General features: G+C 34.2%; 1 protein-coding gene across 12 annotated transcripts in view; it reads right to left on the bottom strand.

The window, feature by feature from the left end:
• bru3 (CUGBP Elav-like family member bruno 3) overlaps positions 1-17,602 on the bottom strand; it is a 969,861-nt gene that overhangs the window by 65,163 nt on the left and 887,096 nt on the right. For 11 of the 12 annotated variants that reach the window (XR_014130428.1, XM_081749210.1, XM_081749206.1 and 8 more), the window contains one exon: positions 1,183-1,321. Coding sequence is in view for 11 of the 12 variants with exons in the window: in XM_081749210.1 (XP_081605336.1) it covers positions 1,183-1,321 (139 nt within the window). In the remaining variant the exon portion in view is untranslated. The remainder of the gene's footprint in view (positions 1-1,182; positions 1,322-17,602) is intronic. The other variant, XM_081749204.1, reaches the window with a different exon arrangement.

Genomic DNA, 17,602 nt, shown 5'->3' on the forward strand with positions numbered 1-17,602 from the left:
CTATTTTATGAAAAAAAAAACTTCTAGGAAATTTTCATTTAGCTTGAAACATCAGCTTCTGTCCATGAGCAGTTGGGCTTCCTACCAACTTCATCGTGTGTTATAAAGCCTTTGGCGAAAGTGACGGGTATGCCGACAAAATGACATCATTTTTTTTCTTAATATTAAAATACACATGACGTAAAACCAAAACATCATCCATATTCTAATACAAATCGTCTGACAATTGTTTCACTGACTTACCCATCAGCTTTATCAGAGGTATGTTACACATATCTTTGGAGCAACAAACGGGTAAGTCAGTAAAACGATGTCAGGCGATTTTTTTTTTCTTTTATTAAAATGTATAGAACAAGAAACCTAAACTATGTTTTATGCCAAGGTATCGTGAAAGTTTATGCATTGTGAAAGCTTGAACAAAGGAAATTTTCATATACAGGGTGTATCAAAAAGAACTTTACAACTTTGAAACCTCATATTGGTTTATTTATTTAGCTTACAGACATGGTTTTGATGTCATCTTGTAGTAAAAAACATCTATTTTTTTAAACCTTATACCTAAAGAGGTTTAATGTGACTTTCATTGGCGATGCGGTACACATCTCATCTGAAGTCTCACTTGCTCTACGACGTCTTCAGACGTACGGGGATGACCAGAAGATTTGTTGTGTCTTAACGAACATCCAGTTTCAATAAAACTCTTATGCCACTGATAAATAGTAGGCCTACTGGGAGGATTTACTAAACTTTTTACGAAAAACTACGTTGCACAGTTTGTCGCAGATGGATTCTTCAAACCAAAACACACAGCTAGCACGCTCGGGACCAGTAAAGGCTGCCATCTTTGCTGCAACTTCCGCTAGCACTTACGGTGGCTTGTTTCTGAACTAGTGTACTACGGGAGTCAAAACTTGATGTATTTTACTACAAAATGACACCAAAACCATGTCTTTAAGATAAATGAATAAATTAATATGAGTATTCAAAGTTGTAAAGCCGTTTTTGATGCACTCTGTATTTTATTAGTTTATATGTATGAAAATAAATACAATACGTAAATATGTAAATACATTACGTTTTACTTTCTTAGTTTAGAGCTGGTACCATATGTCTGTACAATACCGCATATCAAAATTTATGGTGACTATATTATTTGCAAAAATACTAGCAAGATGTACTTACCTGATGTGGGGGGGACGACAGGATTGGCCATACCGTTGAGAGTGGCGTGGGGCATCTGTGTTGCAAGAGCGGCCATTGGGTTGATATAAGTACCCTGTGCTGTCGCAGCTGCCATCAAAGCTGCCTGTTGCTGCATGAACTACCATCAACGGGAAAAGAGCAACGCATGGAAGAAAAAAACGGAAACGAGATCAGATATTAGTCGGACACAAGGCGGTGCAATGTCCGCCGATACAGTTACAAATGAATTTATTTTCTTAAACCAGTACAGAACATTTGCGCAAAATAGTTTTTATTAGGTACACATGACTAATCTTAAAATAATGGTGAACAAATAGGCATTGGAATTGGATCGACCTTCTGTGATTCTCTTGTGATAAATTCTGAGTTACTTAAGAAAATTACATTCACTATAAACGTATTTGAATTGATTATGTTCGGCAATGTTTCAGCAAAATATGGGTTGAAACGAAAAAAAGGAAGCTTAATTGGTACACACTTTCAAGATCAAGGAGAAACGACTTTAGATTAAACCAGCTTACTGAATTCATAAAGAACATACACGTTGGAATGGCTACGAGTGGGACAGATAATAACAGTATTTATATTAACAATATACATAAACTCTCATACCGTGAAACACCCTAAAGATAAAACCTGTATGGTTTTGAGGCATTCCTCAGCTTTTTCTCGGCGAGGAAGAGGTGCCGAATGTCTTCAAACCGTACAAATTTTGTCTTTTGGATGATTTAAGGTATAAGAGTTATTTATTTATTTATTTATTTATTTATTTATTTATTTTACCAGTAGATATATATATATATATATATCCCATTGTACCAATTAGTAATTATCAGTGGCGGATCTAGAAGGTAAAACTGGGGGGAGGGGCAGCCAGAACTCAGATAATGCTAAGTACACCATGAGTTTACTATAAAATTTCAAAAAGCTTTTGTGTAAGTATGTAGAAAGCTAAAAGTACGAATAGTGCAAGTATAGTAAATGAGACCATTTGTGTATTTCATTCATAATTTTTTCTCTATACATATTATGTGCAAAGTTCGTTGCAGTATGTTTTACGTATCTATAATTGCTTAATCCATAACTTCTAATATAGTGGTTTATTGTGGTTGTTTGTGGTAAAGTTGGAACAAAATTTCGTTTTGTTTGAATCGCATCACAATTCGCAGGAAAACAGCATTTGTGTACAGATAGTTTTATATGCATTCAGGTTGACATTTGTAAATTGTCAATGCATGGGTGCTGAACGGATTCCATGTTCGATTCCCGAGCTTGGTTATCAGGTTGGTTTCTTTCGCCATCCGCAGTATTCATTATACGTTTTCACTCGAAACTTTTAGGTATCAGTTAAAGCATGGTGTTTATCGGAAGTATTTGTTTCATACTACCTTGTAAGCAGAATGCAAATTAGAGTACACCAGGAGTTTTCATAAATCAATACTGCTCCCTATTTATAAATACGAACCATCTACCACCTAGTGTAGATTCTTAACCTGTTTTTTAGAACTAAAAGAATAGATAAATTAATTCTACATTCTGATATTATTCTCTAAGCTTGCAGTGATTTAAGAAAAATAAATATATAAGTGTAAAAAGAAAGGTCCTTTAAAACTTAGCTGTGCTAGAGAAATACTCTTAGGTACCGTACAATTTGTCTTTAATATATCTTCAGCTTATTTCTGGAAAGAGTGCAAACACAGCACGATGAAATATCTTACCGAGGAAGAAGTTTCCATGGCGTGAAATTTAAGAGTAAGAAACCTAAGTATTTGATAATCCGCTCTCGCTGATAATCTCTGCACCTACATAACACACAGACTTTTCATCCCTCATAGATCATTTCTTATTCGATAACGTAGTCAAAGAAACAAATAAATAAGAAAAGCTTGGTGTGCAGCTTAGGAAACTTAAACAAAACAAGTAGGGAAGTCAAATTAACTTTTTTTTTTGTTTCTTCTTTCCCTCTCTCTCCTTAATTATCATTCGGCAAACGAACAATATATCATTGAGGAAGATAAATCTGAGCAAAAATTATATGCCTTTTCCTTTTACCGCCATATAATCAAGGTCGTTTTTCTCACTCCGATGTCGTAGGCTGTCTTTACTTAGTTTATCTCCTTAAATGCAGCTCATCTTTTCCTTTTCTTTTCTCTTTCTTTTCCCACCTCATTCCCTTTTTTCTCTCCCCGCCGTTTCCTTTAGAAGATGTTGACAAATGGGGAAAATGGACTCAATGTCCTGGAGATAAAGAAATAGAGTCAACATAGGCTTCAGACCTCCAAAAGACATTGGCTATTACTCATAGCTAGTCAGAGATGTTTATTTTCGTGCCTCAGTTTAGTCCCTGAGGTTTAAAAGAAATCTTTCGAAATCTCATACGTAATCCTGCACATTTTTCTTACTTTATTCATGATTATGAAGAAGCGTCCTGTAATTTATGATTTTTGTTTCTTCGTACCTGGATGTTCTGTTTGTCTTACGGATACGTTGCAGCAAAAATAAGTTTATAAAGATTTTTTTTTTTTCAAATTATCATTAAGGTTGAGCTTTAAGAGGATTACAATTAATTTCACGAATTTTATATTTAAAAACAATAATAGTTCTAAATAAATGAATTAAAATTATCTTATTTAGATATGACGTAACAGCATAGTTAACTAACAATAATCATTATCAACAATATTTAGCTACTACCGTTCGGGTTACTTGTGCACACTGTGAAGTTTATATGCACCAAGGGTTCTCTCTAATTTCTTGGTACTGGCCGGTATTCTCTTAATTTCAAAGGGCCGCGGTGGCTCGATGGTAGAGTGTTCATCTCTAGTGCACGGGGTCCTTGGTTCGATCCCATCTCTCGCTAAGTGAGCTTTGTAGTGAACAAACACCCTATGCGTGGGTTTTCTCAGGGTTCTCCTGTTTCCTCCCACTTTTTTCATTCCACCATTTCATTCATTTCTCATCATCACCGTCTCTTTTAGTCTAACCGACATAATCGTGGGACGTAAAACTTAAAGATTTCATTCCATTTTTTCTCTTTCTACTAATGCGTGTTAGTTGCGTTTTTATTCTTTTTTTCCCTTCTATCACTTTGAACTATCGCATCTGTCAGGATAGAATTTATTTTAAAACATTTTCCTGTATTTTCCTTCTGAATTAACTCTAATATTGACTTTCCCTACTTTTGTTCCCCTACTTCCCGATTGATTTGCCAATTTACTTAAAAAACAGTGACGTACGCAGAATTTCATCAAGGGGGATTCAATCTCATATTCTTTCAGAATACATGTGACTTATGTATATGCAGGGGCGGCTCTACCATATGTGCAACACATGCAGTTGCACTAGGGTGGCAAAATCTGTGATAATTATATTATTTATAATAAATATTTCTTGTTGGAAACAGACACCATGATACATATATTATTATATTACTTGTAATTATATTATTATATTATATGACACATGATAATTATATAACATATAATAAATATTTCTTGCTGGAAACAGAAATCATGATAATGGAAGAAACAGACATCAATACAAGAACTCAATTCTCGAACAGCAGTGAACACCTATTCCATTTAGTTAATTATCACAGTTTTGATATGAAAACTTGCCTTATCGTTGTCACGAAAAGTTCCTTATCATTAAAGGTGGAAACAAGTTTTTATCTTTTAATTTAACAGATGTAGAAGAAAAATCAAGAAATAAAGATAAAAGAGCTAGTTGCATTGGAATTTCAAACTTATACATTGAAATTAAAGCTCGATCTCTGCAGGAGTGTTTGCTTTATCCTTCACTAACATAATAGATTATTATTTAAAGAAAAAAACACACAACGAGATTGTATTTGTAGTGTTTAGGCCTTTTTGAGTGAGAATGCCCTTTCCCTCCCATTCGTTGATCATGATGAATAAGCATACTTAAAATCGTGGCTTTTAAGATTTGTTCTTTCTGGAGAAAGAGGGGAGGGGAAAAATTATGTCAGTGCATGAGGCGGCAAATTGCCTAGAATCGGCCCTACGTATGTGCATTTTTATATAGGAAATGTTTATTTTTCCATATCATCTTGTTCAAGGGGGGATTCAAACTCCGAAACCCTCTTGTGTACGCCACTGCTTAAAATGAATGCTTTCCTACTGTAAAACATCTTTAGAAATTCTGAAAAAAATAATTTAATAGACCCTTGAAGATTTAACATTTTTCTAAGTTCTAGATCCTAGTGACCATATGCGACGAAGTTATGCAGCAATAAATATTTGAGGATCATGAACCGCGAGGATTTAGACAATGATAAATTTTTTTAGATAAATCAAAATATCTTTCATACATGAAAGCAATCAATGATAAATTCTGGTCATATAGTGTACAAGATATATCCACAGCATTATCACCAATGCTACACGAAAGGCAGTGCTATCAACTTTATTTCTCAAATGGAACTACCTCCAGTTAGTACATGTTTAAGATGCTTGCGTAATTGCGAACAAAATACCCTACACGAAACAGTGTTGCCGACTTGACTTCGTGCAATTTGAATAAGTCCAACGAGTTAGCAATAACGCCATTCTTATGACATTTGTGATAGCAATTGTGGCTATCTTAGAAAGCATTATACTATGTTTAAAAAAAAAATCTTATGGATTGCTTGCATATGTTTGAAATTCTTATCTAAAATAATTATTATTGTTCAGATTTGCGATCCTCAAATCTTTGTTGCGTCATAGTTTCGTCATTTATGATTATTAGTAGGTTCAAATTTAAAACACTATTACAACAAAATTAAATCTTCAAAGGGTCTACTATAAATTTTCAGATTTTCCAAGTCTGTTTTTTTACAGTTGGGAATTATTGTCTGCTAGCCAAGAGCTGCTGAGAAATGTACAAAATATTGAATTTTTCACCTGAAATTTTATTTTGTCATTTTTTATTGTTATTTCTCGTTCACGTTCTGTCTTCACTATCAAGACACATACTGAAAATTAGTAATCTGTAATACCTTTTCCCCTCTTCTATTTGTATCGTTGCTTCAGTACGTGTCGTCTCAATTATAATTGCTTTTATCCCTTTCATTATTGAGTTTTGGTCCTTTTGTGATAGTTTAGTGGGTAGTGCGCCCGGCTTTGGTGTAGGTGATTCTCTCGAGTTTGATTCTCTATGGGGAACATTACAGAGGTTTGGATACAGCCTTAAACTGTAGATCCACTTCTCATACAGCCTCGGTGCTTAAAAGAGACCATAAATTTCAAAAAAAAAAAAAAAATAGTTTGGATTACATATCCTTCAAATCTTTTCCTCGAGTCTTCTGACATTAGGCTAGTTTTCGATCTATACAACAGAAAGGGCATGATATTTAAATCCAATAAGAAATAATCCAATGTAATTTATATTGAATAAAATAATAAGAATAATTATTCAATCGAAACATTTATTGTCAATTTGGGAATTTTCGTAAACATTAATTTTCACCTGAAGGTTTATTTAAAAAAAAAGACTTAAATATCAAATAATTTCTATTAATACGTTTTTTCCTCTCTCTCCTTCTCTTCACAATATTGTCGTACTCAACAATACAATTCGTGACAACACAGATGATGTCCAAGCAGCATTCATGCAGTTCTTTTTCGCAAGTACCCTTTTAGTAACTCTGTACAAACATGTATTTTCCTTTTACTTCACTTCTGCTGCAAATGTGTGACATGCTTTGCATAAATTCTCGAGAGTGCAGCGAGACGGTGGGCTAGAGAGGGGCCAGAGGTTTGGAAGGCGATATTCTGTGTCTCTTCTGTCGTGTTATATCCGCTTCGTAGCTCTTAATTCGGAAGGGGGTTTCGAGGAGCGAGAGAGGAGGAAGACAAGCGGGTACAAGGGGGTGAGTGTATCGCGTTCTTATAAAAGCAAAGTAGGAAAACGTGACTGTGTTTCCAAAACTAGTGAAAACGGTTCCTGTTTTTAGTTTAGGATTTCGTATGTATGTGTGTGTGTGTATGGATTTGGTTGTCCGGAAGTAACTGAGGAAACGAAAAGGTTTGCGGAGAGACAGAGGGGGAGGAGAAAGGCCAGTGGTGGTTGTTTCGGTAGCAGAGGATGCTGTGTGGACTCAAAACCGGAAGGATGACGCCTAGGTGAGGGTTATTTAGGAAACTCTGGATGTTGGAAGAGTTTAAAGGATGAGAATTCTCCCCAGAAGCAACCTCCAACAACTGCCATCTGTTTAGCAAGGACTTAAGACAAGGTTTACCCCCTGATGTCTTCCATTAATGAACGTCCGCCAAGGGCCAAAGGTGTATTAGTGTTCTGGCAGGGAAGAAGAAGGGGGAATTCGTGCTCTATAGAAAATTTTGTGTTCCTAACTTTGCTTGCTCAGAATGTTACAGCCAACCAACCATTTAGCAGGTACTCTTTAAGGCTATTCATAAACTTTACTGGTTTAATGTAAATATATATATATATATATATATATATATATATATATATATATATATATATATAACAAACTTTTATTACAATGAACAAGAACAATATCAAACAACAACAAGTGAATGTATTTACAATTGAAAGCAAAATTTGTGTTTCATTAACATAATATACACTTTAGTGATTACCTTGGATAGGTGTTCTTCCTGTAAAAATCACATTTTAGGAGATTTGCCATAAATTTTGTAGATTTGTCTTACACCCTAGGCAAAATAAAATTTAAAAAATGTATAAAATATTATTCATTGTTTAAATAGCTTTGTATTAATATGCGGACTTGATTTTCCGAATCGATTAAACACACAGAAGAAATCAACACTAAAATTAAAACGATAATTGTCAGACGTAGTTGGAAAAATTTTAAAAAAAAATAACAGATTAAAATTAAAAATTAGGGCTATAAAATAACTGATTAAATTAAAAATTAAGGCTATAAAATAACTGATTAAAATTAAAAATTAAGGCTATAAAATATGATTAAATTAAAAATAAATGCCAATTAACTTCACAATTAATTGGTTAAAATTAAAATTAACAATCTTCACTGCTACGTAATGAAAACTGCCTTGAATTGTGGAAATTAATGTAAAATTTAGTAAATAAAGTTAAAGATTTGGGAAAACTATTATTGTGGAAAGTTAATGTTTACGTGTAATACTAAAATATAGTACCAGCGATTAGAGTATATCATGATGATATCACATCCTTTTGCAGAACTCCATTTCACAATGCTTTTGAGAAAGAAATGAACCATTAACGTTTTAAGCGTTACGATTTATTTTAACAATTATCAATTAAAAATTAACTCATAGAAATTTTGATTAATTAACTTAAAAATTAACATTTTTTAATTAATTAATTAAATCATTAATTTTTAACGGAATAGCTACAACCCTGGTCAGATGACGAATTTGGATGATACAGGGTTCTAATAGGACTGGAAGCTATGCGTGGAAGTTGATTACTTTAAGCTGTTGGAAAATTCCAACAACTTTGCAATTGGGGCTCACTCGGGCTGATGCTCAATAATCTCAAGAAAGCTCACGTTAGATCAATCTCTAACTCGATTTGGTTCATTATGATCCAATTCAATGAGATTCGTACTAGCTCGATCTCGTGCTCACTAACCAAATTGGGCTTGCGCTTGTAATTAAAACTAAAAACTATATTTCTAATATTGATAACTTTATTTATTTTCCCTTAGTACAATAATCTTCCGTATTCTTAGGAGTTATAGTTCGCAAATGTGGTCAGTAAATCGGCTTCTACCATCATTAATTTTGGTCTAGACCTGAGTTTCACACTTTCTACTTACAATAGCTTCCCAATTACCTACCAATAATGGGTCTTCGTTGAAACCGAGAATTAAACCAAAGATTATTCGCACAAAAGCAAGCACGCTAATCAACGGCTATACAGGAACGTAAGTCTTAATACTTGTAATATATACAATGGCAAAACTAAGAAATTATAAGTATGTTTTTATCATTTCTGGAACAAAAATAAATAATTAAATAAATAAATAAGTAAATAATGTTAAGTGCAGTAGGTGTTATTTATTTGTTTATTAAAGTTTAATAGGTCATTCCTTTTCAGTACCGAAGCTGTATAAGACATAAATCTACAGTTTCAGATGGAATCCGAACCATTGTAATGCGGTCAAAATTTTTGATGTTCTCTTACCGGGAATCGAACCGTGGACCACGTGCAACAAAGGGAGATGCGATAACCACTAGATCAGCGGGGAGTGCTTAAGTACAATATTGAGTAAAATTAAATAAATATATCTCAACCTTTATCTATTCAGATAATTGGCTTTGATTAGGGCTCAACTCAGAAAAAAACATACTGCTGAGACTATTTCAGTTGCAGAATCTGAAGAGAAAATCAATAAAATGTTAGAAAAATTGAGAAAGGGCTTTAAAGAATATGGGATGAAAATAAATGTTAGGAAGACAAAAGCCACGGTAATTGGAACGGAGGGACCGGTGTCAAATATAGAAGTAGGAGGGAAGAAAATAGAACAGGTGACTAGTTTTCGATACCTGGGTAGTACTATTAGTAATAATATGAAATGTGAACATGAAATAAAAGCAAGGATAGTAATGACGAAAGAAGCCTTTAGGCGGAAGAAAATACTATTTTGTGGGACCTTGAATAAAGAGTTGAGAAAAAGACCCATAAAATGCTTCGTTTGGAGTATTATACTATATGGGTCAGAAACATGGACATTACGCACAAATGATAAGAAACGACTGGAAGCTTTCAAAATGTGGGTGTGTAGAGGAATGAAAAAAATGAAATTTTTGAGTTTTACGTCCCACGGTTATGCCGGTGAGGCTAAAGGAGACGGTGATGATGAGAGATGAATGAAATGGTGGAATGAAGAAAGTGGGAGAAAACGGGAGAACACCGAGAAAACCCACGCACACGGTGTTTGTCCACCACAAAGTTCACTTGGCGGGAGCAGGGTTTGAACCCGAGACCCCTAGCACCAGAGGAGAACGCTCTACCACTGAGCCACCGCGGCCCTGTAGAGGAATGGAGAGAATTAGCTGGGTCGAACGGAAAACGAACAAGATGGTGTTAGAAATGGTGAAGGAAAAAAGAACAATTTTAGATATTATTAAAAAGAAAAAGATAAACTGTTTGGGACATTGGATAAGAAGAAACAGTATCATGAGGGACGTTTTAGAGGATATGGTTGCAGGAAAGAGAGTGAGGGGGCACAGGAGACTACTATTAATGGACGATATCAAAGGAGAAAAATCGTACGTGAAGACGAATATGTGAGCGGAAGACCGTGAAGCATAGAAGCTTCTCAGTTGCAGCAAGTGACCTGCCAATAATGGCAGAATACCTATGATGATGATGGTAATGAGACTATTTCAATATAAGCCTATTTGGAACCGAGAAATGATGTCATGATCTTTTAAAACTTATGAGAGATTTAGACGCAAGAATTATAAGACCTCGTAGTAGTAAAAACGGGAGACAAAAGTGAAGAACGTTCCGAACATGAGAAACCACTGCCTTAACACAAGAGTTAACTTACTTTCTAGCGACCAAGGGGCCAAATGCACACTATATAAGCAATGCATGTTATGCATGTTAAATGTTATTGATTAATTTTGGAAGCCATGCAGATATATTAAAAGTGCCAAACCAAACTCCTATGGGAATAATATTATAAAATTGAAAATATTGAAACAAAATCAAGGAAGATTCATATGAAAACACGATGTTTACAGTATACTATATAAATAAAGCCACACACACTTTCATAAATTTGTATGTATAAATAAGTTATAATATTTTAAAATCCAATCATACGACACATAAAAATAATTACATAATTAAAATTTAAAGGAATACCAGTCTCTGGCAACAAAAGAACGACAATTAGTAATTTTAGATTTTCTGTTTCCATGTAAATTCTTTGTTCATCAGTAAATTTTAATTGAAGGAGCAACATCTTGCTATGTTGCTAAGGTTGTCTTGAGGAAGAACAATTGAAATACTTTCTTAAACCAGTTTGCAGATTTAGAATTAATACTTACATTGTGATTTTGAAGAGAATGTGGTATTATTACGTGGTATTGTCACTGAGCAGAGCAACAAATACGCACATTATAGGAGACATAGTACACTTGTGTGATTATTTTCGACCTTGTTTCATTAATTATTAAAACTGAAATTCTTCCTTTGATTAAATACTTAATCTATTAAAAACAAAAATATAAAAGCAAGAAAAATGCAAGATAATTTTGGTCCAATATGCTTAAGTATGCAGATAAGGCCACTACCTTCGAATCAGCGCAAGAATTCAAGATATTCACAAAAAGCAAATCACTCTTCTTTGGTGGCAGGTAAAGTTACCGAAAAACATTCGAAAAGAAACGAAATTAACGTTAAAGATATTGATCGAAGCGTTAATAGTGTTACTAATGAGCTACCTGATGACGTTATTCAACAGCTTGTCTTATTAACTAGAAGTCAAATATTTACGGAAGACAGTACTTCATCATCACCTTTCACCTCCATGCAACGAAAACTCGCACAACAATCGTTGAAGTTGGAGATTCTTGGTAATTTACTGCAATATGTTAAACAAAATATCAAAAGTCAGGAAACAAATTTATCTTCTTCAATGTCGCCAAGTAATTCCACTTCGGAAGCTAGGCATCATCCTCTCGTGTCCCAGTCCACGAGTGTTGCTGGTGCAGCCTGTCATAAGAACAATCATCAACCGTCTGTGCAGACCATAAATTCAAATCGTTTTCTGCATATAAATCAAGAAGAGTGTCGTGAAATCAACGGTCAAAAAGCAATGCAAGCTTCTAAGATTAACGACGTTTGCAAGAAACCGTTGTCACCGAACACATTGGGAGCCACCAAAAGAGTTAAAACGACAGAAAGACAAAATAAACCGTCGCTGGCTAGAAACAATGCACAGAATAAGGGAAAAGCTCGTAACGTGGAAAAGAAGAAAAGCGTTAAATGTACACCGGATTTGCATAAAAACGACAATGCTGATACTACTAGTACTACTATTAAAGCAGGACAGAAAGTTGGCAGTAGTCCTGTAATTCAACCTTCCTGCAGCAACGTGACTACTTTAAAAGAGTTGAAAGGTACAAGAAACAAAACTAAGATACATTCCATGCCTGAAAACAAAGAACAAAACCACCAGGTTTCTGAGTTAAACACAAATGACATTTACAATGCAGAAAACATTAAGTGGCAGGAAAAAATAAACTCACTTGTAGAAGCATCACGTAGAATGGAATGTGCTATATGTTTTGAAGTTGTCATGGACAAAGGCAAAGAGCATAGAGTTTTTGGTTTGTTATCGAATTGTAATCATTGCTTCTGTTTATCGTGTATTGCTGCGTGGGATCAAACAGCACAGAAGAAAACTTGTGCAAAATGTCGACGATATTATTTGTGGATATGTCCCAGTCCCTTTTGGGAGCCTCTAACATTTGAAAAGCTGGTCCTTTATGCAAGATACAAGAAACATATTTCGAAACCTGTCTGCTACTCAAAAAAATGTCCTTATTGCCTGTTTGGATTTGCAAGAAAGTGTAGCCCATCTAAGTAAAAAAGTTGAAAAAGAATACAACTAAGTTTGATACAATAGTAGTTGAAGTTTTACTTATTTTTGAACTACGGGGTTCAGGACTATCGGTATGTTAATAATATAATGCGAATAATCAGAAATCGCAAACTGAAAATAAAATAATTGTGTTAGAACTTTCGCATCAATTTTCCTAAATAAAAAAATAATATCTTCCACCATATGCATAGGCTATCTCCAAAACATCGGAAGAGTACTTTTCAGGTAGAGTTGAGTTGAGTTGATTTTGAGTTTAACGTCTCTTTCAAGAGCGAAGCTATATGAGGCGGGACTTACTGATTAATGTGGAATCCGGACCACATGTACTCCCTCCGGGAATTGAACGCAGGTCTTCCACGCCAAAAGGCGCGTACGCCAACTGCTTAGCCACGGAGTTCTACTTCTCAGATAGATTTGATACAGAATGAACGCGTGGAACACATTAAATTCTGGACTGTCAATTAAGCTAATGATGAAAATTGGACGATAAATTCCCTAGCTACAGTAAAACGCAGTGTAAGTTCAAACTTTCCCTTATGTAGAATTTTTCAATATGCTTGCGAGGTGAGGATACTCACCCTACCTAAAATGGTGAACAATTATTTTATTAATCTACTATAAAGTGCCAATTGCTATATATGGGATATTTAACATAGACATATTTGAAATTTATTTGCAGTTATTATCGCGCACTTTATGTGTATCGATTACAAACTAACGATAACATTTCTACCGAAAATAGCTCGGAAATAAAACTAGAAAATGCATAAATCACAGTTGATACTAATCCCATATGACACAGTTTGAAAATTTATCTTATTTCCATTATGTCTGTATTCTAGAGATGAGAAATGCTTAGATTTAGGTTGTAAATATACTCAAGAGCCTGTTCTAACGAAGAAACCTATTAAATCCGGACAACTTGTGAGAGATGGACCCTAAAAGCATTACAAAAAGATTGTAATGAGCATTTCAAACAACACTACTTCTAATGTGCAATATACAAACAAGATTCGCTCATAAATTTAAATTGAGACTATATTTGACAATGTGAGCACCTGATAAACATATTCCCCCCTACTCGAACAATAGCTTGGCCTTAACATGTATTTTCATCTTCCTCTGTAATTATAGAGGTACTCTACATATATATGTAGTGTTCATATCAATGGTTCACCTGTGCTATACCTGCGTTAGAATTAACAGCATGTTAACCATATAAGGGTTTTCCGTGTGCATGGTTCAGTGGTAATTTGTAGAATAAAGAGGAAACATTCCGTCTTTAACTGGCTGGTAAGCAAGCAGAGAAAGAAACTATTCTTTTTTGTAGCTGTATGGGGTATCTATCTATCTCCGTTCGTACGTACTTCATCACATATGCATTGTGTTAAGAGGATGGGAGATTGTAATAGCTTCTCGTGCTTTAAAACGATTCATTAGACGAAAGAACACATTAAACCTATAAGGTGCATGGGTTTTATACAATCTATGGGCAACCTTATGTACTCTCTTTCTCTTACACACACACACACACACGTTTATGCTTCAGAGAAACCCACCAGCCTTTTACTGACGAGGAGAGAAAACGTTTCGGTTAATAGCATCGTGGAAGAGCATCACTTCATGTAGATTTCAGCCATTTTGTTTAAAGGTTTTCCCCCCGTTTACGAGTTACTTTGTCTTAAATCTCTTTAATTTATACTCTCATTTTATGGATCCCAACAAAGGCAAGCTTCGTCTATCCATAAGAGAAGATGGATATTGTTTTAAAACTTTGTGTGTACGCTGTATACGTGTGAATGGGAAACGACTTTATTAGAATTAGTTGTTGTTCTTAAACTACAGGAACTGTAAAACGCAAGATATTTTAGCAATTTAAAGCTATTGCAATTTACAACTGTGGATGTTGGTAGTATTTTTGTTGCAGTAGTTTGGCTGACGAAGACGAAATATATATTGAAAAGTGTGAAACAGTATCAGCATTTCAATAAGTTTAATTTATTTTAAAAATTTTTATTTAAATTTTTTTTTACAAAGTTTGGACAAAATAATTGACAGAAAAACACAGGAAAAGTGATGATAAAGAAAACTATCTCCATTATAAATAATGGGAATAAAAATAAAGAAAAAGAATCTAATAAGATAACTCTTTTTCGATATTTAGGAAGTGTTGCTGAAGAAGATATTACGTGTAAGCGAACACTGTAAGTGAAGATGTAGCATGGCGAAAGAATCATTAGGAATAAGAAAAACTTACTTTATGAATACAGTATTTAAACAGTTAAGAAACTCTTTTGTGGTGATCAATATCGTTCTGTATGAAGGTGAATCATGAATACAAGTATTACAAAAAGGGGATTGAAAAGATACTTAGAGCTTTCGAAATGGGGATGCACAGAGGAATGAAGAAAATTAATTGATTACAGCTAAATATGAGGAACTATTATAAAAAACAACAACAACAGTAAAGAATGAATTAAGTAAAATATTACTTAAGAAGAAACTGTATTCTGAGTGATAGGATGGAAGATACAGATATAATGCAAAGCATACAGGAAAGAAAGTGAATATTGTGAAGGATAATTGTATTGATCATGATATTTCATATACCAACAGAAGGTTTATTGTATGATCATATTCTATGAAAACGTTTTTTTTTTTGGGGGGGGGGGGGGCAAGGTTCCACCGATGGAGATAGGAGGTTCGAGAATGATAATCACAAATATATGAATATGAATGTTAGTACTGGAGTAGCTACTCATAATATTCAAAGAAAAACCTAAAATACACGAAGCGATTGAAAGTACCAATTCGTACTTTCAACTCCAGCTCATTAAAAATACTGACGTTTCTAGATATATATATATATATTTAAAAAAAAAAAAAAAACAATATATTTTCTGCCCAACTTTATATGGGATGCCTGCATGTCCTATGTCTATGACTATGTCTCAACATGTCCATTTTTATATTTTTGAGTCAGTATATTCTATGAATCATCTTCTATAATCGCTGAGAATATCATTAGTTTAAACATCGCGTATACGAGTGAAATTTGAATTCGAATACAAGCAATACTGAGTTCGAATACTGCTCAAGTCTTATCTCATTGATTACAAGTATTGCACAATTTCGATCAACTACTAATTTTGTCAATAATAAGAATTTATACTAATTTTATAATTAGTTTATTTCAGAAATAAAAGGGAAACACAAATAAAAATTTCAAATATGGCGCTAATGTTGCGTCAGCACATAACGAGAAAAACTTGCGAAGTTTTAAATGCATTCATCTCGAAACTAACTAATTCTATGGCCTAGGGACCCGAAGGTTCAATGCTATATTTACGAAAGCTCTATTGAATTCTGCCCTCAACCAACTGGGTCCAATCTCGTATCCTCTTCGTATGGTTTTGTATCTCGAAACTAACAATTCACAAATATATCGTTCCTATTCTATTCAAGAAGCCTCATATATGGAGCAAAAGCCTACTTCAAACTCTTCGGTAAACTACATTTATTATTGTTATTGTAAGCTTGATTTCAGTGTACTTAATTTGCATAAAATAAAGGATTAAAATAAAATAAAGTAGGACAAAATAGTACACCAAATAATAAAACATAATTCAATTTAAGATATATGAAATAGTGCATTATTCGGATTGTAAGAACGTAATCATTAGCAAGTGACAATCTAATCATTATAGCACCAAGAACAATTTTAAATTGAAATTTACTCTAACACACAAGATTGATTTAAGAGTAATACAAGGGGGTATTAAATTACCGCATATAGCAACTTCTAAAATAAGGACATTTTAATTGGAAGAGCATCTCGCTAAAGAAGCCCCCGTGTCTCCTCCTTCATCCCATGAAGTTTTGTGAAGCTTCTTGCAAACGTTGACGACAAACCTCAAGCGACCAATAACTCATTTCTGTACAAGGAGAGGTGGTGTTATGGTTAAGTCACAAGCTGCCTACTTAATTAGCATTCAGCTCCCGTGACTGTCGTTTTCCTCTGAAAACTAAGGCACAAGAGGGAGGAGGTGGGAGTACGCGGGATCTAAAAGGATGGGAAAAGTAAGGTACAGGATATATAACTTGGGACTAAAATGAAACACACGTATAATAGGCTTTGGCTACAAGGTCTCCCCCCTCCACTCTCCCACTTGTCAACAATTGAAGGAACATACAGCATATGTCTATTTTTCTTCATAAGAACATTCTTCCCGAAAGAGAACTATTTCGTGGTTTTGCTATTGTATCAAGATCTTATCATATATGTTGGGTATCACATCCTAACTCGCGTTCAACTTAAGTTTAAAGGCACCATTAGAAATAATTGTTAAAAAATTATAATTCTTTCAGTAGTTATCCCCTTTTCCTTTTGCCAAATATTTGCACTCACATGACGATATGCAAGTTGGAACACGCGAAGTTGAAGGGGACTACCTCCCATCCTTTTTCTGAAGTTTTATGTTATCTGGAAATAAACTATACCATTTACATGATTCTCGACTTTGCTAAGCCTGACTTGTTATTTAAGGAAGTGCTTGTCGATAATTCCGACTTGTTGAATAGTATGAACATAAAAGCATATTCACTATGTAGCGCCAATAGAATGATCTAATGTTTGATGGTTCGAAATTGTTTCATTGTTTTTTACTCATAGAACCTTACACAGAATATACACAATATTCTCGGAATATCCATGTAACACCCTAAGAACGTTTATAGTGTATCGTAAAATCTATACAAGATGGACACTGTTAGTTTCAATAAAAGGGTAACTCATTTCCATAA

This window comes from Thermobia domestica, chromosome 2 (genome assembly GCF_964235325.1).
Source record: "Thermobia domestica chromosome 2, izTheDome1.hap1.1, whole genome shotgun sequence".
Classification (NCBI taxonomy): Eukaryota; Metazoa; Arthropoda; class Insecta; order Zygentoma; family Lepismatidae; genus Thermobia; species Thermobia domestica.